Source organism: Blennius ocellaris (genome assembly GCF_963422515.1).
Source record: "Blennius ocellaris genome assembly, chromosome: 9".
In the NCBI taxonomy this organism is placed as follows: Eukaryota; Metazoa; Chordata; class Actinopteri; order Blenniiformes; family Blenniidae; genus Blennius; species Blennius ocellaris.
Genome location: NC_137658.1, coordinates 8,898,013 through 8,913,858, shown reverse-complemented (window position 1 = coordinate 8,913,858; position 15,846 = coordinate 8,898,013). Strand labels below are relative to the sequence as shown.

The following is a 15,846-nucleotide window of genomic DNA, read 5'->3' as shown; positions in this document are numbered from 1 at the left end:
AGTTTGTGGGTATTAATGTTGTAAGGGTGAACATATTGACTGATTTGAGGAGGGAATGTTGTATTGTCACTGTTACAAAAACAATTACATTCAGTTTGGCAGTCTCCTATATGTATACATACCGCATGACTCAGTGGGAATCATTTTACTGCTCATACAGTTTGAGCTGTGTCGTTTAGGAGGAGATAAATAAGTCTATATTCCAAGACCTTTTCATATAATCTGTTTTGGAATGCATTGTATCATTTGAATGTTCAAATGCATCAATATATCTACGCATGTTCAGTGAATGAACCAATTGTATTATTTATTTGTTCTGTTAAATTATTTGGAACTGTGGCGATTATTTAGGGTATAACACATTTTTATAAATCGCCCTGTTATTTCTCAACAAATACTCATGGTGTCAGTGTGCACCAGAAGACGGAGCTGACGTTCTACTACCCTTCTGTGTCTATGAAATCAAGCCATGAGTCTGCTTTTGTCCTGCAGTTGGCAATATACGCTCCTGATATGAAAACTGCGCTCGATGGTGTTGTTCAGGGATTTGTAACAATTTTTTTTAGAGTATTTAGCCTCATCATTGCTTTTTCTCTAACCTGCAAGCCGTCATTTTTGCTGCAACAATGACTTACAGCACGTTTGCTCTGCATTGCGGCCTGGCTTTTGTTTTTATCGCCTTTCGTCCCGTCAATGGAGATCTGAGTTACACAATCCAAGAGGAGCTGAAACGTGGAGTCGTAATCGGAAACATCGCTAAAGATTTGGGAATTGAGTTAGGAAAACTATCGACACGCAAGGCTCGTATAGATACCGAGGACAACAGTGTTAAGTATTGCTCTTTAAACCTTAATACCGGAGACCTGGTTGTAAAAGAACGGATGGACAGAGAGGGGCTTTGTGCCAAAAAAGCATCGTGTGTTGTGAAGCAAGAGATTGTCTTGGAAAATCCAATAGAGCTGCATCGTATTAATATTCGAGTTCAGGATATTAACGACAACTTTCCACAATTTAAAGAAGAATCATTAAATTTTGACATTCAGGAATCTGCAGTAAAAGGTGCGCGGTTCCTCCTGGACGAGGCGCACGATGGCGACATTGGAGAAAATGCTATTCAGGGATATTCACTCGAGCAAAACGATCACTTCAAACTAAATGTGAAGACGAAAGCAGGTGGATGGAAATATGCCGAGTTGGTCTTAGACAAAGAATTAGACAGAGAAAATAAAAAAGAAATCACGCTTTTGCTTTCTGCATTTGATGGTGGCTCCCCACAGAGATCAGGCTCTGTGGTTATACGTGTAACTGTAATGGATGCTAACGACAATGAACCAGTATTTAGTCAGTCTGTGTATGAGGCTAAACTACCTGAAAACTCGCCTCTTGATACCATTGTTTTGTCAGTGACTGCCACCGATGCAGATGAGGGGATGAATAGTGAGGTCACTTATGGTTTGAACCATGTTTCAGATGAAATCCAAGTTTTTTCCCTTAATCCCAAAACAGGAGAGGTTACAGTTTCTGGATCTATTGATTACGAAAAAGAGTCGTCATACGAAATGCAAATCAGCGCTAAAGATGGATTAGGTTTGGCCTCATATGCGACTTTAATAATTGAAATTGTGGATACGAACGATAATGCTCCAGTTGTTAACTTAAAATCCATATTCAATTCCATACCGGAAAACATCCCACCTGGTACAGAGGTTGGCATCATTAATGTGCAGGACAGAGACTCTGATAGTAATGGACAGGTCCGCTGCTCCCTCCAGCAGGGTGTCCCTTTTAAGTTAGTCCCTTCTATTAAAAACTATTATTCTCTGGTGAGCACAGGACAACTGGACCGTGAAGTGGTGTCTGATTACAACATTACAATCACTGCCACTGACGAGGGTTCTCCACCTCTGTCCTCCTCTAAAACTGTTCAGTTATCTGTAGCTGACATCAACGACAACCCACCTGTGTTTGAGGAAGAGTCGTACAGCGCATCTGTGAGTGAAAATAACAAACCTGGCTCCACTTTATGTTCCGTTGCTGCTCGAGATCCTGACTGGAGACAAAACGGTACCGTGATTTATTCTCTGTTACCTGGAGAGGTGAACGGTGCCCCGGTGTCCTCGTATCTGTCAGTGAACGGAGACACGGGGGTGATCCACGCTGTGAGGTCGTTTGATTATGAACAGTTGAGGAGTTTCAAAGTTCAGGTGATGGCCAGAGACAACGGTTCTCCTCCACTGAGCAGCAACGTGACAGTCAGCGTGTTCATATCAGATGTGAATGACAACGCTCCTCAGATCTTGTACCCCGCCCCGGAGGGCAACTCCTTCATGACCGAGCTGGTCCCCAAAGCTGCACACGGAGGTTCTCTGGTGTCCAAAGTGATCGCAGTGGACGCGGACTCCGGACAGAACGCGTGGCTGTCCTATCAGATAGTGAAATCCACTGATCCGGGACTTTTCACTATCGGTGTCCACAGCGGGGAGATCAGGACACAGCGGGACATTTCTGAATCTGACAGCATGAAACAGAACCTGATAGTGTCAGTGAAAGACAACGGACAGCCCTCTCTGTCTGCCACCTGCTCCATGTATTTACTTATTTCTGATAGCTTGGCTGAGGTTCCTGAGCTGAAGGACATTTCTTTTGACGAGAAGAACTCCAAGCTGACTTCATACCTCATCATTGCGCTGGTGTCTGTGTCCACCTTTTTTCTGACTTTCATTATCATCATACTGGGAGTGAGGTTTTGTCGCAGGAGGAAGCCCAGACTGTTGTTTGATGGAGCAGTGGCCATCCCCAGCGCTTATCTCCCTCCAAATTACGCAGATGTTGACGGCACAGGAACTTTACGCAGCACTTACAATTATGACGCCTACCTGACAACAGGATCTCGAACCAGTGACTTCAAGTTTGTGAGCTCTTACAATGACAACACGCTGCCTGCTGACCAGACTCTGAGGAAAAGTCCATCAGACTTTGCTGATGTTTTTGGAAATGACGACAGTTCTCCTGAGGTAGGATACATTCATCTCCATACATATCTCTCAACGGCGGATATTGTGTCATCACTATGGAAGTCAATACACCCAGCCATTTCTTCAGCTCGAGCCACCTTCATACGAAGGAATATCTACGTAGCATTATCGTGTAATTGCATTAATTTTAACAGTATATACCACGTCAATGTTAGCATTTGTTTTCATATGTCATTAATGTTTTTCCCAATCATAACGTCTCCCAAAATCTAATTCTGTGAAATACTGAAACAAAAACAAAAAAAAGAATTTAAACCCTTATGAATTATGAATGTATTTGCATTTTATGTTTTGATCAGGTGTCTGATTTTTCAAATGACAACAAAATATCTTATTATGTATATAAGTTGAAATGACTCCACTTGTTAAATGTATCTAGAGTTCTTCCAACCTATTGTTATACTTCCAAACATGTTAGCATTTAAGTGAACAAGTCTGAATGACCAATTCCCTATGCGTCCAGTATTTGACCCTATATAGTCTTATACGTTACAAATATTACTGAGTCAACAGAAATAATGTATTTTGAATTTCATACATTCACGAAAGTGATTTAGACGGGCATGCTCGGATAGAGAATGGTTCAGTCTTTGGCTTGCCATTGTAGCACTGTCCATGGTCCTGATTATTTTTTTGTTTGCTGAGCACTTGAAGATTGAAGCTGATTGCTTCCATTTACAGTATACTACACTACAATTAGCTACGTCAGTGTTGATGTTTTTGACAAGTTTCAGACGTCACCTGTAATAGAGGTTGTTTATATGCGATATGTCGAATAAAGCTCGGGGCGTCGCTGTTCACTCGCAGATAGGAAGGAGGTTATTTCTCCACCCACAGCAAAAATAGTAATCATATAGAAACCGAGGGTAGCCATTGTTGGAAAAGCATCTGAGCGATACGTTCTATTTCCAACGAGAAAAAAAAAATCTTATCTATAGAGTTTCCCCTTTTCTCTGGCACTATGGCACTGACAGGACGAACTTGGTTGGTTTCTCTGAGCTGCTTCATTGTCTTTTTCCACCTCACCACGGGGGACTTGAGCTACTCCGTTCCGGAGGAGATGAGACCAGGGTCGATTGTTGGAAATATTGCGAAGGATCTGGGTCTGGAATTGGGGAAATTATCCGCCCGTAAAGTCCGTATCGATGTTGAAGGAAAGTACCAACATTACTGTGACATTGATCTCAAAACAGAGAATTTGATCATGAAAGAAAGGATTGACAGAGAGGAGCTGTGCGGGGAGAAGGTTTCGTGCATACTCACATTTGAATTAGTCCTAGAAAACCCTTTGGAGCTGCACCGCATTTCTGTGCTCATTCAGGATGTAAACGACAATTCACCAGTTTTCCCGAAAGATCTATTTAAATTGGAAATTAGTGAATCAGCTTACAGAGGAGCTCGATATAGTCTTATTGAAGCTCACGATGCCGACATTGGACAAAACACAGTTAAAGGCTATACTTTACAAAAGAACGAGCATTTTGTTCTGTCTGTAAAAGGTGGAGCGGATGGATCTCAAACCGTCGAGCTGGTTTTAGACAAAGAGTTAGACCGTGAACAACAGCAAGAATTAAATCTTGTGTTGACTGCAGTTGATGGTGGAAATCCACAGAAATCAGGGACTGCTATTCTACTTGTGAGTGTGCTAGATGCAAATGATAATGCACCTGTGTTTGATCAGGCTGTATATCAAGCGAGTCTACCAGAAAATTCTCCAGGTGATACAGTAGTATTAACTGTCAGCGCCACCGACGCAGATGAGGGAATCAATGGGGAGGTAACTTATGAGTTTAGTCGCATTTCAGAAAAAGCCAAGAAGGTTTTCAACCTCAACAGTAAAACTGGGGAAATAAAAGTAATCGGTACTCTTGATTTCGAAAGTGATAGTAAATTTGAAATGCGCATTTATGCTAAAGATGGATATGGTCTTTTTTCAAATTCTAAAGTCGCAGTTGATATTACTGATGTCAACGACAATGTCCCGATGATATATATGAAATCAACAATTAATCCCATACCTGAGAACATCCCACCTAGTACAGAGGTGGGTATCATTAATGTTCAGGATGAAGACTCTGATAGTAATGGACAAGTCCGCTGCTTTCTCCAGCAGGGTGTCCCTTTTAAGTTAGTTCCTTCTATTAAAAACTATTATTCTCTGGTGAGCACTGCGCAACTGGACCGTGAAGTGATGTCTGATTACAACATTACAATCACTGCCACTGACGAGGGCTCTCCACCTCTGTCCTCCTCTAAAACTGTTCATTTATCCGTAGCTGACATCAACGACAACCCACCTGTGTTTCAGGAAGAGTCGTACAGCGCATCTGTGAGTGAAAATAACAAACCTGGCTCCACTTTATGTTCCGTTGCTGCTCGAGACCCTGACTGGAGACAAAACGGTACCGTGATTTATTCTCTGTTACCTGGAGAGGTGAACGGTGCCCCGGTGTCCTCGTATCTGTCTGTGAACGGAGACACGGGGGTGATCCACGCAGTGAGGTCGTTTGATTATGAACAATTGAGGAGTTTCAAAGTGCAGGTGATGGCCAGAGACAACGGTTCTCCTCCACTGAGCAGCAACGTGACAGTCAGTGTGTTCATATCAGATGTGAATGACAACGCTCCTCAGATCTTGTACCCCGCCCCGGAGGGCAACTCCTTCATGACCGAGCTGGTCCCCAAAGCTGCACACGGAGGTTCTCTGGTGTCCAAAGTGATCGCAGTGGACGCGGACTCCGGACAGAACGCGTGGCTATCCTATCAGATAGTGAAATCCACTGATCCGGGACTTTTCACTATCGGTGTCCACAGCGGAGAGATCAGGACACAGCGGGACATTTCTGAATCTGACAGCATGAAACAGAACCTGATAGTGTCAGTGAAAGACAACGGACAGCCCTCTCTGTCTGCCACCTGCTCCATGTATTTACTTATTTCTGATAACTTGGCTGAAGTACCTGAGCTGAAGGACATTTCTTTTGATGAGAAGAACTCCAAGCTGACTTCATACCTGATCATCGCACTGGTGTCCGTGTCCACCTTTTTTCTGACTTTCATTATCATCATCCTGGGAGTGAGGTTCTGTCGCAGGAGAAAGCCCAGACTGTTGTTTGATGGAGCAGTGGCCATCCCCAGCGCTTATCTCCCTCCAAATTACACAGATGTTGACGGCACAGGAACTTTACGCAGCACTTACAATTATGACGCCTACCTGACAACAGGATCTCGAACCAGTGACTTTAAGTTTGTGAGCTCTTACAATGACAACACGCTGCTTGCTGACCAGACTCTGAGGAAAAGTCCATCAGACTTTGCTGACGCTTTCGGAGAAGGTGACAGTTCTCCTGAGGTAGGACAAGTTCAATTTCATAAATTTCAATGAACGTTGTGGACCACTTATTGTGACATTTCAGTAAAAGTTAAAGTCAATACACCAGGTCATTTCTCGATACAGTGTTTATGTATAGGGAACAAGTGTCCTTTGATTTTAAACTATATTTGGTTGTTGTTGTTGTTGTTGTTGTTGTTGTTGTTGTTGTTGTTGTTGTTGTATCAAGTGCCCTTATGGCAATATGAATGAGTGCATTAAATTATTTATTTCATGCATATTTGATATGGTGGTTTATTCTAATTTGTGATTTACTATTTCAAATGTGATTATATCTCAGAAGCTTTACATTTTGCCATGTGTAGTTTAAATAAGTATCTGTAGGGGAACGGTTTAGTTGAATACAGCACTTCACTGACTATTTTTCCATAAATGGTGGTGTGTACCTTGCTGGAGTCTCTGTCAACCAGAATGGAGTGTGTGTGTTGGTAACGTATGGGGGTGTATTGGTGACGGTTGAAGGGTCAAACGAGGAATTGCAGTGATGACAGAGAAAAACCTTTGAAAGTTGAACTATCAAGCTGTTGCCAGCAATAGATGAAGTCAACTCGACTCATCTGTTTGTGTCCTCTTTCACGAAAACAACAACAACAACAACAAAAATTCATGAATAATTCTATACATCCAAACTTTCTCTCTTCCTTAACATTTTTAATTCATCTCTCTATTTTTTTGTCTTAATTTCACGCTAAGGCAAATTTATAGTCCTACTGTGGCGGTCTTGTATTAACAGTAATTTTGAAAGTAAGAGTGTGCCTTGTCAATGTTTCTTTTTTATGCAAAAGCTCTGCATGTTTTAAGCAACCATCACTTCGTAAAAAGCATGATTGTCTTAAAAAACAAAAAACAAACACAAAAAAACCCTAATATTTTAATCAGATTTCAAATTTTGTCAAAGGACAAAATTTCTTTTGATCTATATAATCGTATGTTACTCTACTTGTTTGTGTATCCAAGGCACTTCCAATGTATTAGTTTCGTTTCCAAAAATGTACCCTTTTTCTTGTCATTTTCCTGAATGACCAATTCCACATTTGCCCATCATTTGCTTTTACACAATCTGATACGTTACAAATCCTGATAGAACACCAGCAATGATTCCTTTCAATTTGCAAATATCCATGGAAGTGATTTTGACGTAGTTCAGTCATGATAGCATAGTTTAATCATTAACGTTCAGTTTCAGCACTGTCTGTGGTGCTGAATGGGTCCTGTTTTTTGTTTGGTTTTTTGCTTTTGTTTTTTTTATTTTTTTCAGTGATTGAAACATCATCGATTGACTTACACTTGAATTCACCAAAGTGAGCGAATTCAGTGTTGATAAATGACAATTAATCTTCTGAGTTCAATCAAACTGGATGTTGTTTATTTGCGATATTTCAAATTAAACTGCGGGCGTCGCTGTTCACTAGCAGATAAGAAGACGGAAATTTCTCCACCCACAGCGAAAATAGTCATTGTATGGAAGCCAAATGCAGCCATTGTTGTGAAAGAAGCCGAGCGGTTCGTGTTATTTCGAATTAGAAGAATATTTTATGTTCAAATTGCTTCCTTTTTTGTGGAATCATGGATCTTGCACGACATTCGTGGCTCATCGATGTATGTTGCTTCGTTGTCTTTTTCCACCTCACCAATGCGGACCATAGCTATTCCGTTCCGGAGGAGATGAGACCAGGGTCGATTGTTGGAAATATTGCGAAGGATCTTGACCTGGAAGTGGGGAAATTGTCCGCACGCAAAGCCCGTATCGATGCTGAAGGAAATCATCAAAAATATTGTGACATTGACCTTAGAAGTGGGAATTTGGTCATGAAAGAAAGGATTGATAGAGAGGAGCTGTGCGGGGAGAAGGTTTCGTGCATGCTTACATTTGAATTAGTCCTAGAAAACCCTTTGGAGCTGCACCGCATTTCTGTGCTCATTCAGGATGTAAACGACAATTCACCCGTTTTTCCAGAAGATTCGGTTAATTTCGAAATCAGCGAATCAGCCGACAGAGGATCAAGATATCGTCTCAATGAAGCTCACGATGCGGACAGCGGACAAAACACAGTGAAACAATACAGTTTACAAAAAAATGAGCACTTTGTTCTGTCTGTAAAAGGTGGAGCGGATGGATCTCAAACCGTCGAGCTGGTTTTAGACAAAGAGTTAGACCGTGAAAAACAGCAAGATTTAAATCTTGCGTTGACTGCAGTTGATGGTGGAAATCCACCTAAGTCAGGTACTGCTATTATCCATGTGAGTGTCCTGGATGCCAATGATAATGCACCTGTGTTTGATCAGGCTGTATATAAAGCGACTTTACCAGAAAATTCCCCTGTGGATACAGTAGTATTAACTGTAAGCGCCACTGATGCAGATGAGGGAATCAATGGGGAGGTGTCTTATGAGTTTAGTCGCATTTCCGAAAAAGCTAAAAAAGTGTTCACAATAAATAGTAAAACCGGGGAGATAATAGTAATCGGAACTCTTGATTTCGAGAGTAACAACAAATACGAAATGCGCATTTTTGCCAAAGATACTTATGGACTTTCGTCTGATTCAAGAGTGATGATTGATATCACGGATGTAAATGATATCGTCCCTGCAGTATATATGAAATCATTGATGAATCCGATACCTGAAAATATCCCACCTGGTACAGAGGTAGGCATCATTAATGTGCAGGACAGAGACTCTGAGAATAATGGACAGGTCCGCTGCTCTCTTCAGCAAGGTGTCCCTTTTAAGTTAGTTCCTTCTATTAAAAACTATTATTCTCTGGTGAGCACAGGACAACTGGACCGTGAAATGTTGTCTGATTACAACATTACAATCACAGCCACTGACGAGGGCTCTCCACCTCTGTCCTCCTCTATAACTGTTTATTTATCTGTAGCTGACATCAACGACAACCCACCTGTGTTTGAGGAAGAGTCGTACAGCGCAGCTGTGAGTGAAAACAACAAACCTGGCTCCACTTTATGCTCCGTTTCTGCTCGAGACCCTGACTGGCGACAAAACGGAACCGTGATTTATTCTCTGTTACCTGGAGAGGTGAACGGTGCCCCGGTGTCCTCGTATCTCTCTGTGAACGGAGACACGGGGGTGATCCACGCTGTGAGGTCGTTTGATTATGAACAGTTGAGGAGTTTCAAAGTGCAGGTGATGGCCAGAGACAACGGTTCTCCTCCACTGAGCAGCAACGTGACAGTCAGTGTGTTCATATCAGATGTGAATGACAACGCTCCTCAGATCTTGTACCCCGCCCCGGAGGGCAACTCCTTCATGACCGAGCTGGTCCCCAAAGCTGCACACGGAGGCTCTCTGGTGTCCAAAGTGATCGCAGTGGACGCGGACTCCGGACAGAACGCGTGGCTGTCCTATCAGATAGTGAAATCCACTGATCCGGGACTTTTCACAATCGGTGTCCACAGCGGAGAGATCAGGACACAGCGGGACATTTCTGAATCTGACAGCATGAAACAGAACCTGATAGTGTCAGTGAAAGACAACGGACAGCCCTCTCTGTCTGCCACCTGCTCCATGTATTTACTTATTTCTGATAACTTGGCTGAAGTTCCTGAGCTGAAGGATATTTCTTATGACGAGAAGAACTCCAAGCTGACTTCATACCTGATCATCGCGCTGGTGTCTGTGTCCACCTTTTTTCTGACTTTCATTATCATCATCCTGGGAGTGAGGTTCTGTCGCAGGAGAAAGCCCAGACTGCTGTTTGATGGAGCAGTGGCCATCCCCAGCGCTTATCTCCCTCCGAATTACGCAGATGTTGACGGCACAGGAACTTTACGCAGCGCATACAATTATGACGCCTACCTGACAACAGGATCTCGAACCAGTGACTTTAAGTTTGTGAGCTCTTACAATGACAACACGCTGCTTGCTGACCAGACTCTGAGGAAAAGTCCATCAGACTTTGCTGACGCTTTCGGAGAAGGTGACAGTTCTCCTGAGGTAGGACAAGTTCAATTTCATAAATTTCAATGAACGTTGTGGACCACTTATTGTGACATTTCAGTAAAAGTTAAAGTCAATACACCAGGTCATTTCTCGATACAGTGTTTATGTATAGGGAACAAGTGTCCTTTGATTTTAAACTATATTTGGTTGTTGTTGTTGTTGTTGTTGTTGTTGTTGTTGTTGTTGTTGTTGTTGTATCAAGTGCCCTTATGGCAATATGAATGAGTGCATTAAATTATTTATTTCATGCATATTTGATATGGTGGTTTATTCTAATTTGTGATTTACTATTTCAAATGTGATTATATCTCAGAAGCTTTACATTTTGCCATGTGTAGTTTAAATAAGTATCTGTAGGGGAACGGTTTAGTTGAATACAGCACTTCACTGACTATTTTTCCATAAATGGTGGTGTGTACCTTGCTGGAGTCTCTGTCAACCAGAATGGAGTGTGTGTGTTGGTAACGTATGGGGGTGTATTGGTGACGGTTGAAGGGTCAAACGAGGAATTGCAGTGATGACAGAGAAAAACCTTTGAAAGTTGAACTATCAAGCTGTTGCCAGCAATAGATGAAGTCAACTCGACTCATCTGTTTGTGTCCTCTTTCACGAAAACAACAACAACAACAACAAAAATTCATGAATAATTCTATACATCCAAACTTTCTCTCTTCCTTAACATTTTTAATTCATCTCTCTATTTTTTTGTCTTAATTTCACGCTAAGGCAAATTTATAGTCCTACTGTGGCGGTCTTGTATTAACAGTAATTTTGAAAGTAAGAGTGTGCCTTGTCAATGTTTCTTTTTTATGCAAAAGCTCTGCATGTTTTAAGCAACCATCACTTCGTAAAAAGCATGATTGTCTTAAAAAACAAAAAACAAACACAAAAAAACCCTAATATTTTAATCAGATTTCAAATTTTGTCAAAGGACAAAATTTCTTTTGATCTATATAATCGTATGTTACTCTACTTGTTTGTGTATCCAAGGCACTTCCAATGTATTAGTTTCGTTTCCAAAAATGTACCCTTTTTCTTGTCATTTTCCTGAATGACCAATTCCACATTTGCCCATCATTTGCTTTTACACAATCTGATACGTTACAAATCCTGATAGAACACCAGCAATGATTCCTTTCAATTTGCAAATATCCATGGAAGTGATTTTGACGTAGTTCAGTCATGATAGCATAGTTTAATCATTAACGTTCAGTTTCAGCACTGTCTGTGGTGCTGAATGGGTCCTGTTTTTTGTTTGGTTTTTTGCTTTTGTTTTTTTTATTTTTTTCAGTGATTGAAACATCATCGATTGACTTACACTTGAATTCACCAAAGTGAGCGAATTCAGTGTTGATAAATGACAATTAATCTTCTGAGTTCAATCAAACTGGATGTTGTTTATTTGCGATATTTCAAATTAAACTGCGGGCGTCGCTGTTCACTAGCAGATAAGAAGACGGAAATTTCTCCACCCACAGCGAAAATAGTCATTGTATGGAAGCCAAATGCAGCCATTGTTGTGAAAGAAGCCGAGCGGTTCGTGTTATTTCGAATTAGAAGAATATTTTATGTTCAAATTGCTTCCTTTTTTGTGGAATCATGGATCTTGCACGACATTCGTGGCTCATCGATGTATGTTGCTTCGTTGTCTTTTTCCACCTCACCAATGCGGACCATAGCTATTCCGTTCCGGAGGAGATGAGACCAGGGTCGATTGTTGGAAATATTGCGAAGGATCTTGACCTGGAAGTGGGGAAATTGTCCGCACGCAAAGCCCGTATCGATGCTGAAGGAAATCATCAAAAATATTGTGACATTGACCTTAGAAGTGGGAATTTGGTCATGAAAGAAAGGATTGATAGAGAGGAGCTGTGCGGGGAGAAGGTTTCGTGCATGCTTACATTTGAATTAGTCCTAGAAAACCCTTTGGAGCTGCACCGCATTTCTGTGCTCATTCAGGATGTAAACGACAATTCACCCGTTTTTCCAGAAGATTCGGTTAATTTCGAAATCAGCGAATCAGCCGACAGAGGATCAAGATATCGTCTCAATGAAGCTCACGATGCGGACAGCGGACAAAACACAGTGAAACAATACAGTTTACAAAAAAATGAGCACTTTGTTCTGTCTGTAAAAGGTGGAGCGGATGGATCTCAAACCGTCGAGCTGGTTTTAGACAAAGAGTTAGACCGTGAAAAACAGCAAGATTTAAATCTTGCGTTGACTGCAGTTGATGGTGGAAATCCACCTAAGTCAGGTACTGCTATTATCCATGTGAGTGTCCTGGATGCCAATGATAATGCACCTGTGTTTGATCAGGCTGTATATAAAGCGACTTTACCAGAAAATTCCCCTGTGGATACAGTAGTATTAACTGTAAGCGCCACTGATGCAGATGAGGGAATCAATGGGGAGGTGTCTTATGAGTTTAGTCGCATTTCCGAAAAAGCTAAAAAAGTGTTCACAATAAATAGTAAAACCGGGGAGATAATAGTAATCGGAACTCTTGATTTCGAGAGTAACAACAAATACGAAATGCGCATTTTTGCCAAAGATACTTATGGACTTTCGTCTGATTCAAGAGTGATGATTGATATCACGGATGTAAATGATATCGTCCCTGCAGTATATATGAAATCATTGATGAATCCGATACCTGAAAATATCCCACCTGGTACAGAGGTAGGCATCATTAATGTGCAGGACAGAGACTCTGAGAATAATGGACAGGTCCGCTGCTCTCTTCAGCAAGGTGTCCCTTTTAAGTTAGTTCCTTCTATTAAAAACTATTATTCTCTGGTGAGCACAGGACAACTGGACCGTGAAATGTTGTCTGATTACAACATTACAATCACAGCCACTGACGAGGGCTCTCCACCTCTGTCCTCCTCTATAACTGTTTATTTATCTGTAGCTGACATCAACGACAACCCACCTGTGTTTGAGGAAGAGTCGTACAGCGCAGCTGTGAGTGAAAACAACAAACCTGGCTCCACTTTATGCTCCGTTTCTGCTCGAGACCCTGACTGGCGACAAAACGGAACCGTGATTTATTCTCTGTTACCTGGAGAGGTGAACGGTGCCCCGGTGTCCTCGTATCTCTCTGTGAACGGAGACACGGGGGTGATCCACGCTGTGAGGTCGTTTGATTATGAACAGTTGAGGAGTTTCAAAGTGCAGGTGATGGCCAGAGACAACGGTTCTCCTCCACTGAGCAGCAACGTGACAGTCAGTGTGTTCATATCAGATGTGAATGACAACGCTCCTCAGATCTTGTACCCCGCCCCGGAGGGCAACTCCTTCATGACCGAGCTGGTCCCCAAAGCTGCACACGGAGGCTCTCTGGTGTCCAAAGTGATCGCAGTGGACGCGGACTCCGGACAGAACGCGTGGCTGTCCTATCAGATAGTGAAATCCACTGATCCGGGACTTTTCACAATCGGTGTCCACAGCGGAGAGATCAGGACACAGCGGGACATTTCTGAATCTGACAGCATGAAACAGAACCTGATAGTGTCAGTGAAAGACAACGGACAGCCCTCTCTGTCTGCCACCTGCTCCATGTATTTACTTATTTCTGATAACTTGGCTGAAGTTCCTGAGCTGAAGGATATTTCTTATGACGAGAAGAACTCCAAGCTGACTTCATACCTGATCATCGCGCTGGTGTCTGTGTCCACCTTTTTTCTGACTTTCATTATCATCATCCTGGGAGTGAGGTTCTGTCGCAGGAGAAAGCCCAGACTGCTGTTTGATGGAGCAGTGGCCATCCCCAGCGCTTATCTCCCTCCGAATTACGCAGATGTTGACGGCACAGGAACTTTACGCAGCGCATACAATTATGACGCCTACCTGACAACGGGATCTCGAACCAGTGACTTTAAGTTTGTGAGCTCTTACAATGACAACACGCTGCCTGCTGACCAGACTCTGAGAAAAAGTCCATCAGACTTTGCTGACGTTTTTGGCGATTCCGATGGTTCTCCTGAGGTAGGACATTTGACTTATTGTCTAACATCTAAACAACTATGAATTTATTTTGATTTTTCTTTCCTCATAATTTTTGTATGGTCAGTTAATGCATCGTACTTTGTGTCTATGTTTTTATGGGAACTATGTACTTGAAATCACACAACGTAGCACTATTTGTAATTTGAATAGGTCATTGTTTTTATAATAACTCTATGTGTCAATGGAGTTGTGAAGTATTGGGTCACACTCTAAGGTGTTTATTGGGAACACATTTATACAATGGGTGTATCTGCTCGGTTTTTCTGATTGTGCTGCATGCCTTCTTATTGGATTACAGTTCGTTTTAATTGCTGGGTTGAAAAAATGGTTTTGGTATTTTTAGATCTCATCAGTTATTCATACATGTGAGTACCCGGTATCATCCATATTGTCTTCTGAAACCCCCCCCCCCCAAAAAAAAACAAAAAAAACAAAACAAAACAAACAAACATATATATATCGTCACGTTTCTCCCACTAACATCTGTGCATAACCTAATATTAACCCCTCCCCCCCAAAAAAAACCCCAAACTTTGTAATTATAATTTGTATTATTGGTTTATATCCTTAGTCTCTCGGAATAAATGTATCACTAACACAACAAAAATGTTACATTTTTTATCCTCAACTGAAAAAAGACAAATAAAGAAAGACATGTTTTAATCATGACGCAATAACTTGTTTTATCTTGGAATCAATAATGGGATTTCTGATTACAATATGGTTAAATATTGGAAAACAAGCCAAGCGGTTAATTTTGAAACATTGAAACCTGTCTTAGGTCCCAGCTTTTAAGACTATCATTATTCTGTTGATACATTACTGCTTTTTTTCTAACCTATGTACAGTGGTTTTATTGTTTTGTTGAAAACATTCTCCGTGCTCTCTCTTGCATATGAACCTGTACATTTGGCAACATTTGGGACTTTGAGGTTCACTAAGATTTAATGGTGAACTTTCTGCTTCCACAAGGCATTCTGTCTGTGTGGGTTGCATAAATAGTTGAAGTTCTCAACTTGCATCAAAATTTCCGGCAGTTTTCTCTCTCTCTCTCTCTCTCTCTCTCTCTCTCTCTCTCTCTCTCTCTCTCTCTCTCTCTCTCTCTCTCTCTCTCTCTCTCTCTCTCTCTCTCTCTCTCTCTCTCTCTCTCTCTCTCTCTCTATGGTCATAGCATACTTCAAGTCTCACTTTATCTGGTTTGCTGATGCTTGTTTCCAACTCCTGTCTATCTCCTTGTCATTGCGTTGCTTCCTCGCTTGTGTAATTATGGTTTAAATTGCACATAAATTACTGAGCCCCTACAGGTACTCGGGCCTGTCCACAAAGTGTGCTGAGAGGTGAACCACCTCCACATTTCATTTTGCGGCTCACATACAGTACATATTGAATTGTGTCCACAATTATAAGTGGGGGTGGGCCAGCCCCCTGTCAATCACAAACGATTAT

General features: G+C 41.7%; 1 protein-coding gene across 1 annotated transcript; it reads left to right on the top strand.

The window, feature by feature from the left end:
• Positions 1-626: 626 nt before the first annotated feature.
• Positions 627-14,421, top strand: LOC308134682 (uncharacterized protein; the record flags this gene model as incomplete). The annotated part of the gene is made up of 4 exons (XM_080502455.1): positions 627-3,147; positions 5,312-6,370; positions 9,308-10,383; positions 11,947-14,421. The coding sequence occupies 4 exons, from the start codon at positions 627-629 to the stop codon at positions 14,419-14,421; spliced, it is 7,131 nt and encodes a 2,376-aa protein (XP_080358581.1).
• Positions 14,422-15,846: the final 1,425 nt, after the last annotated feature.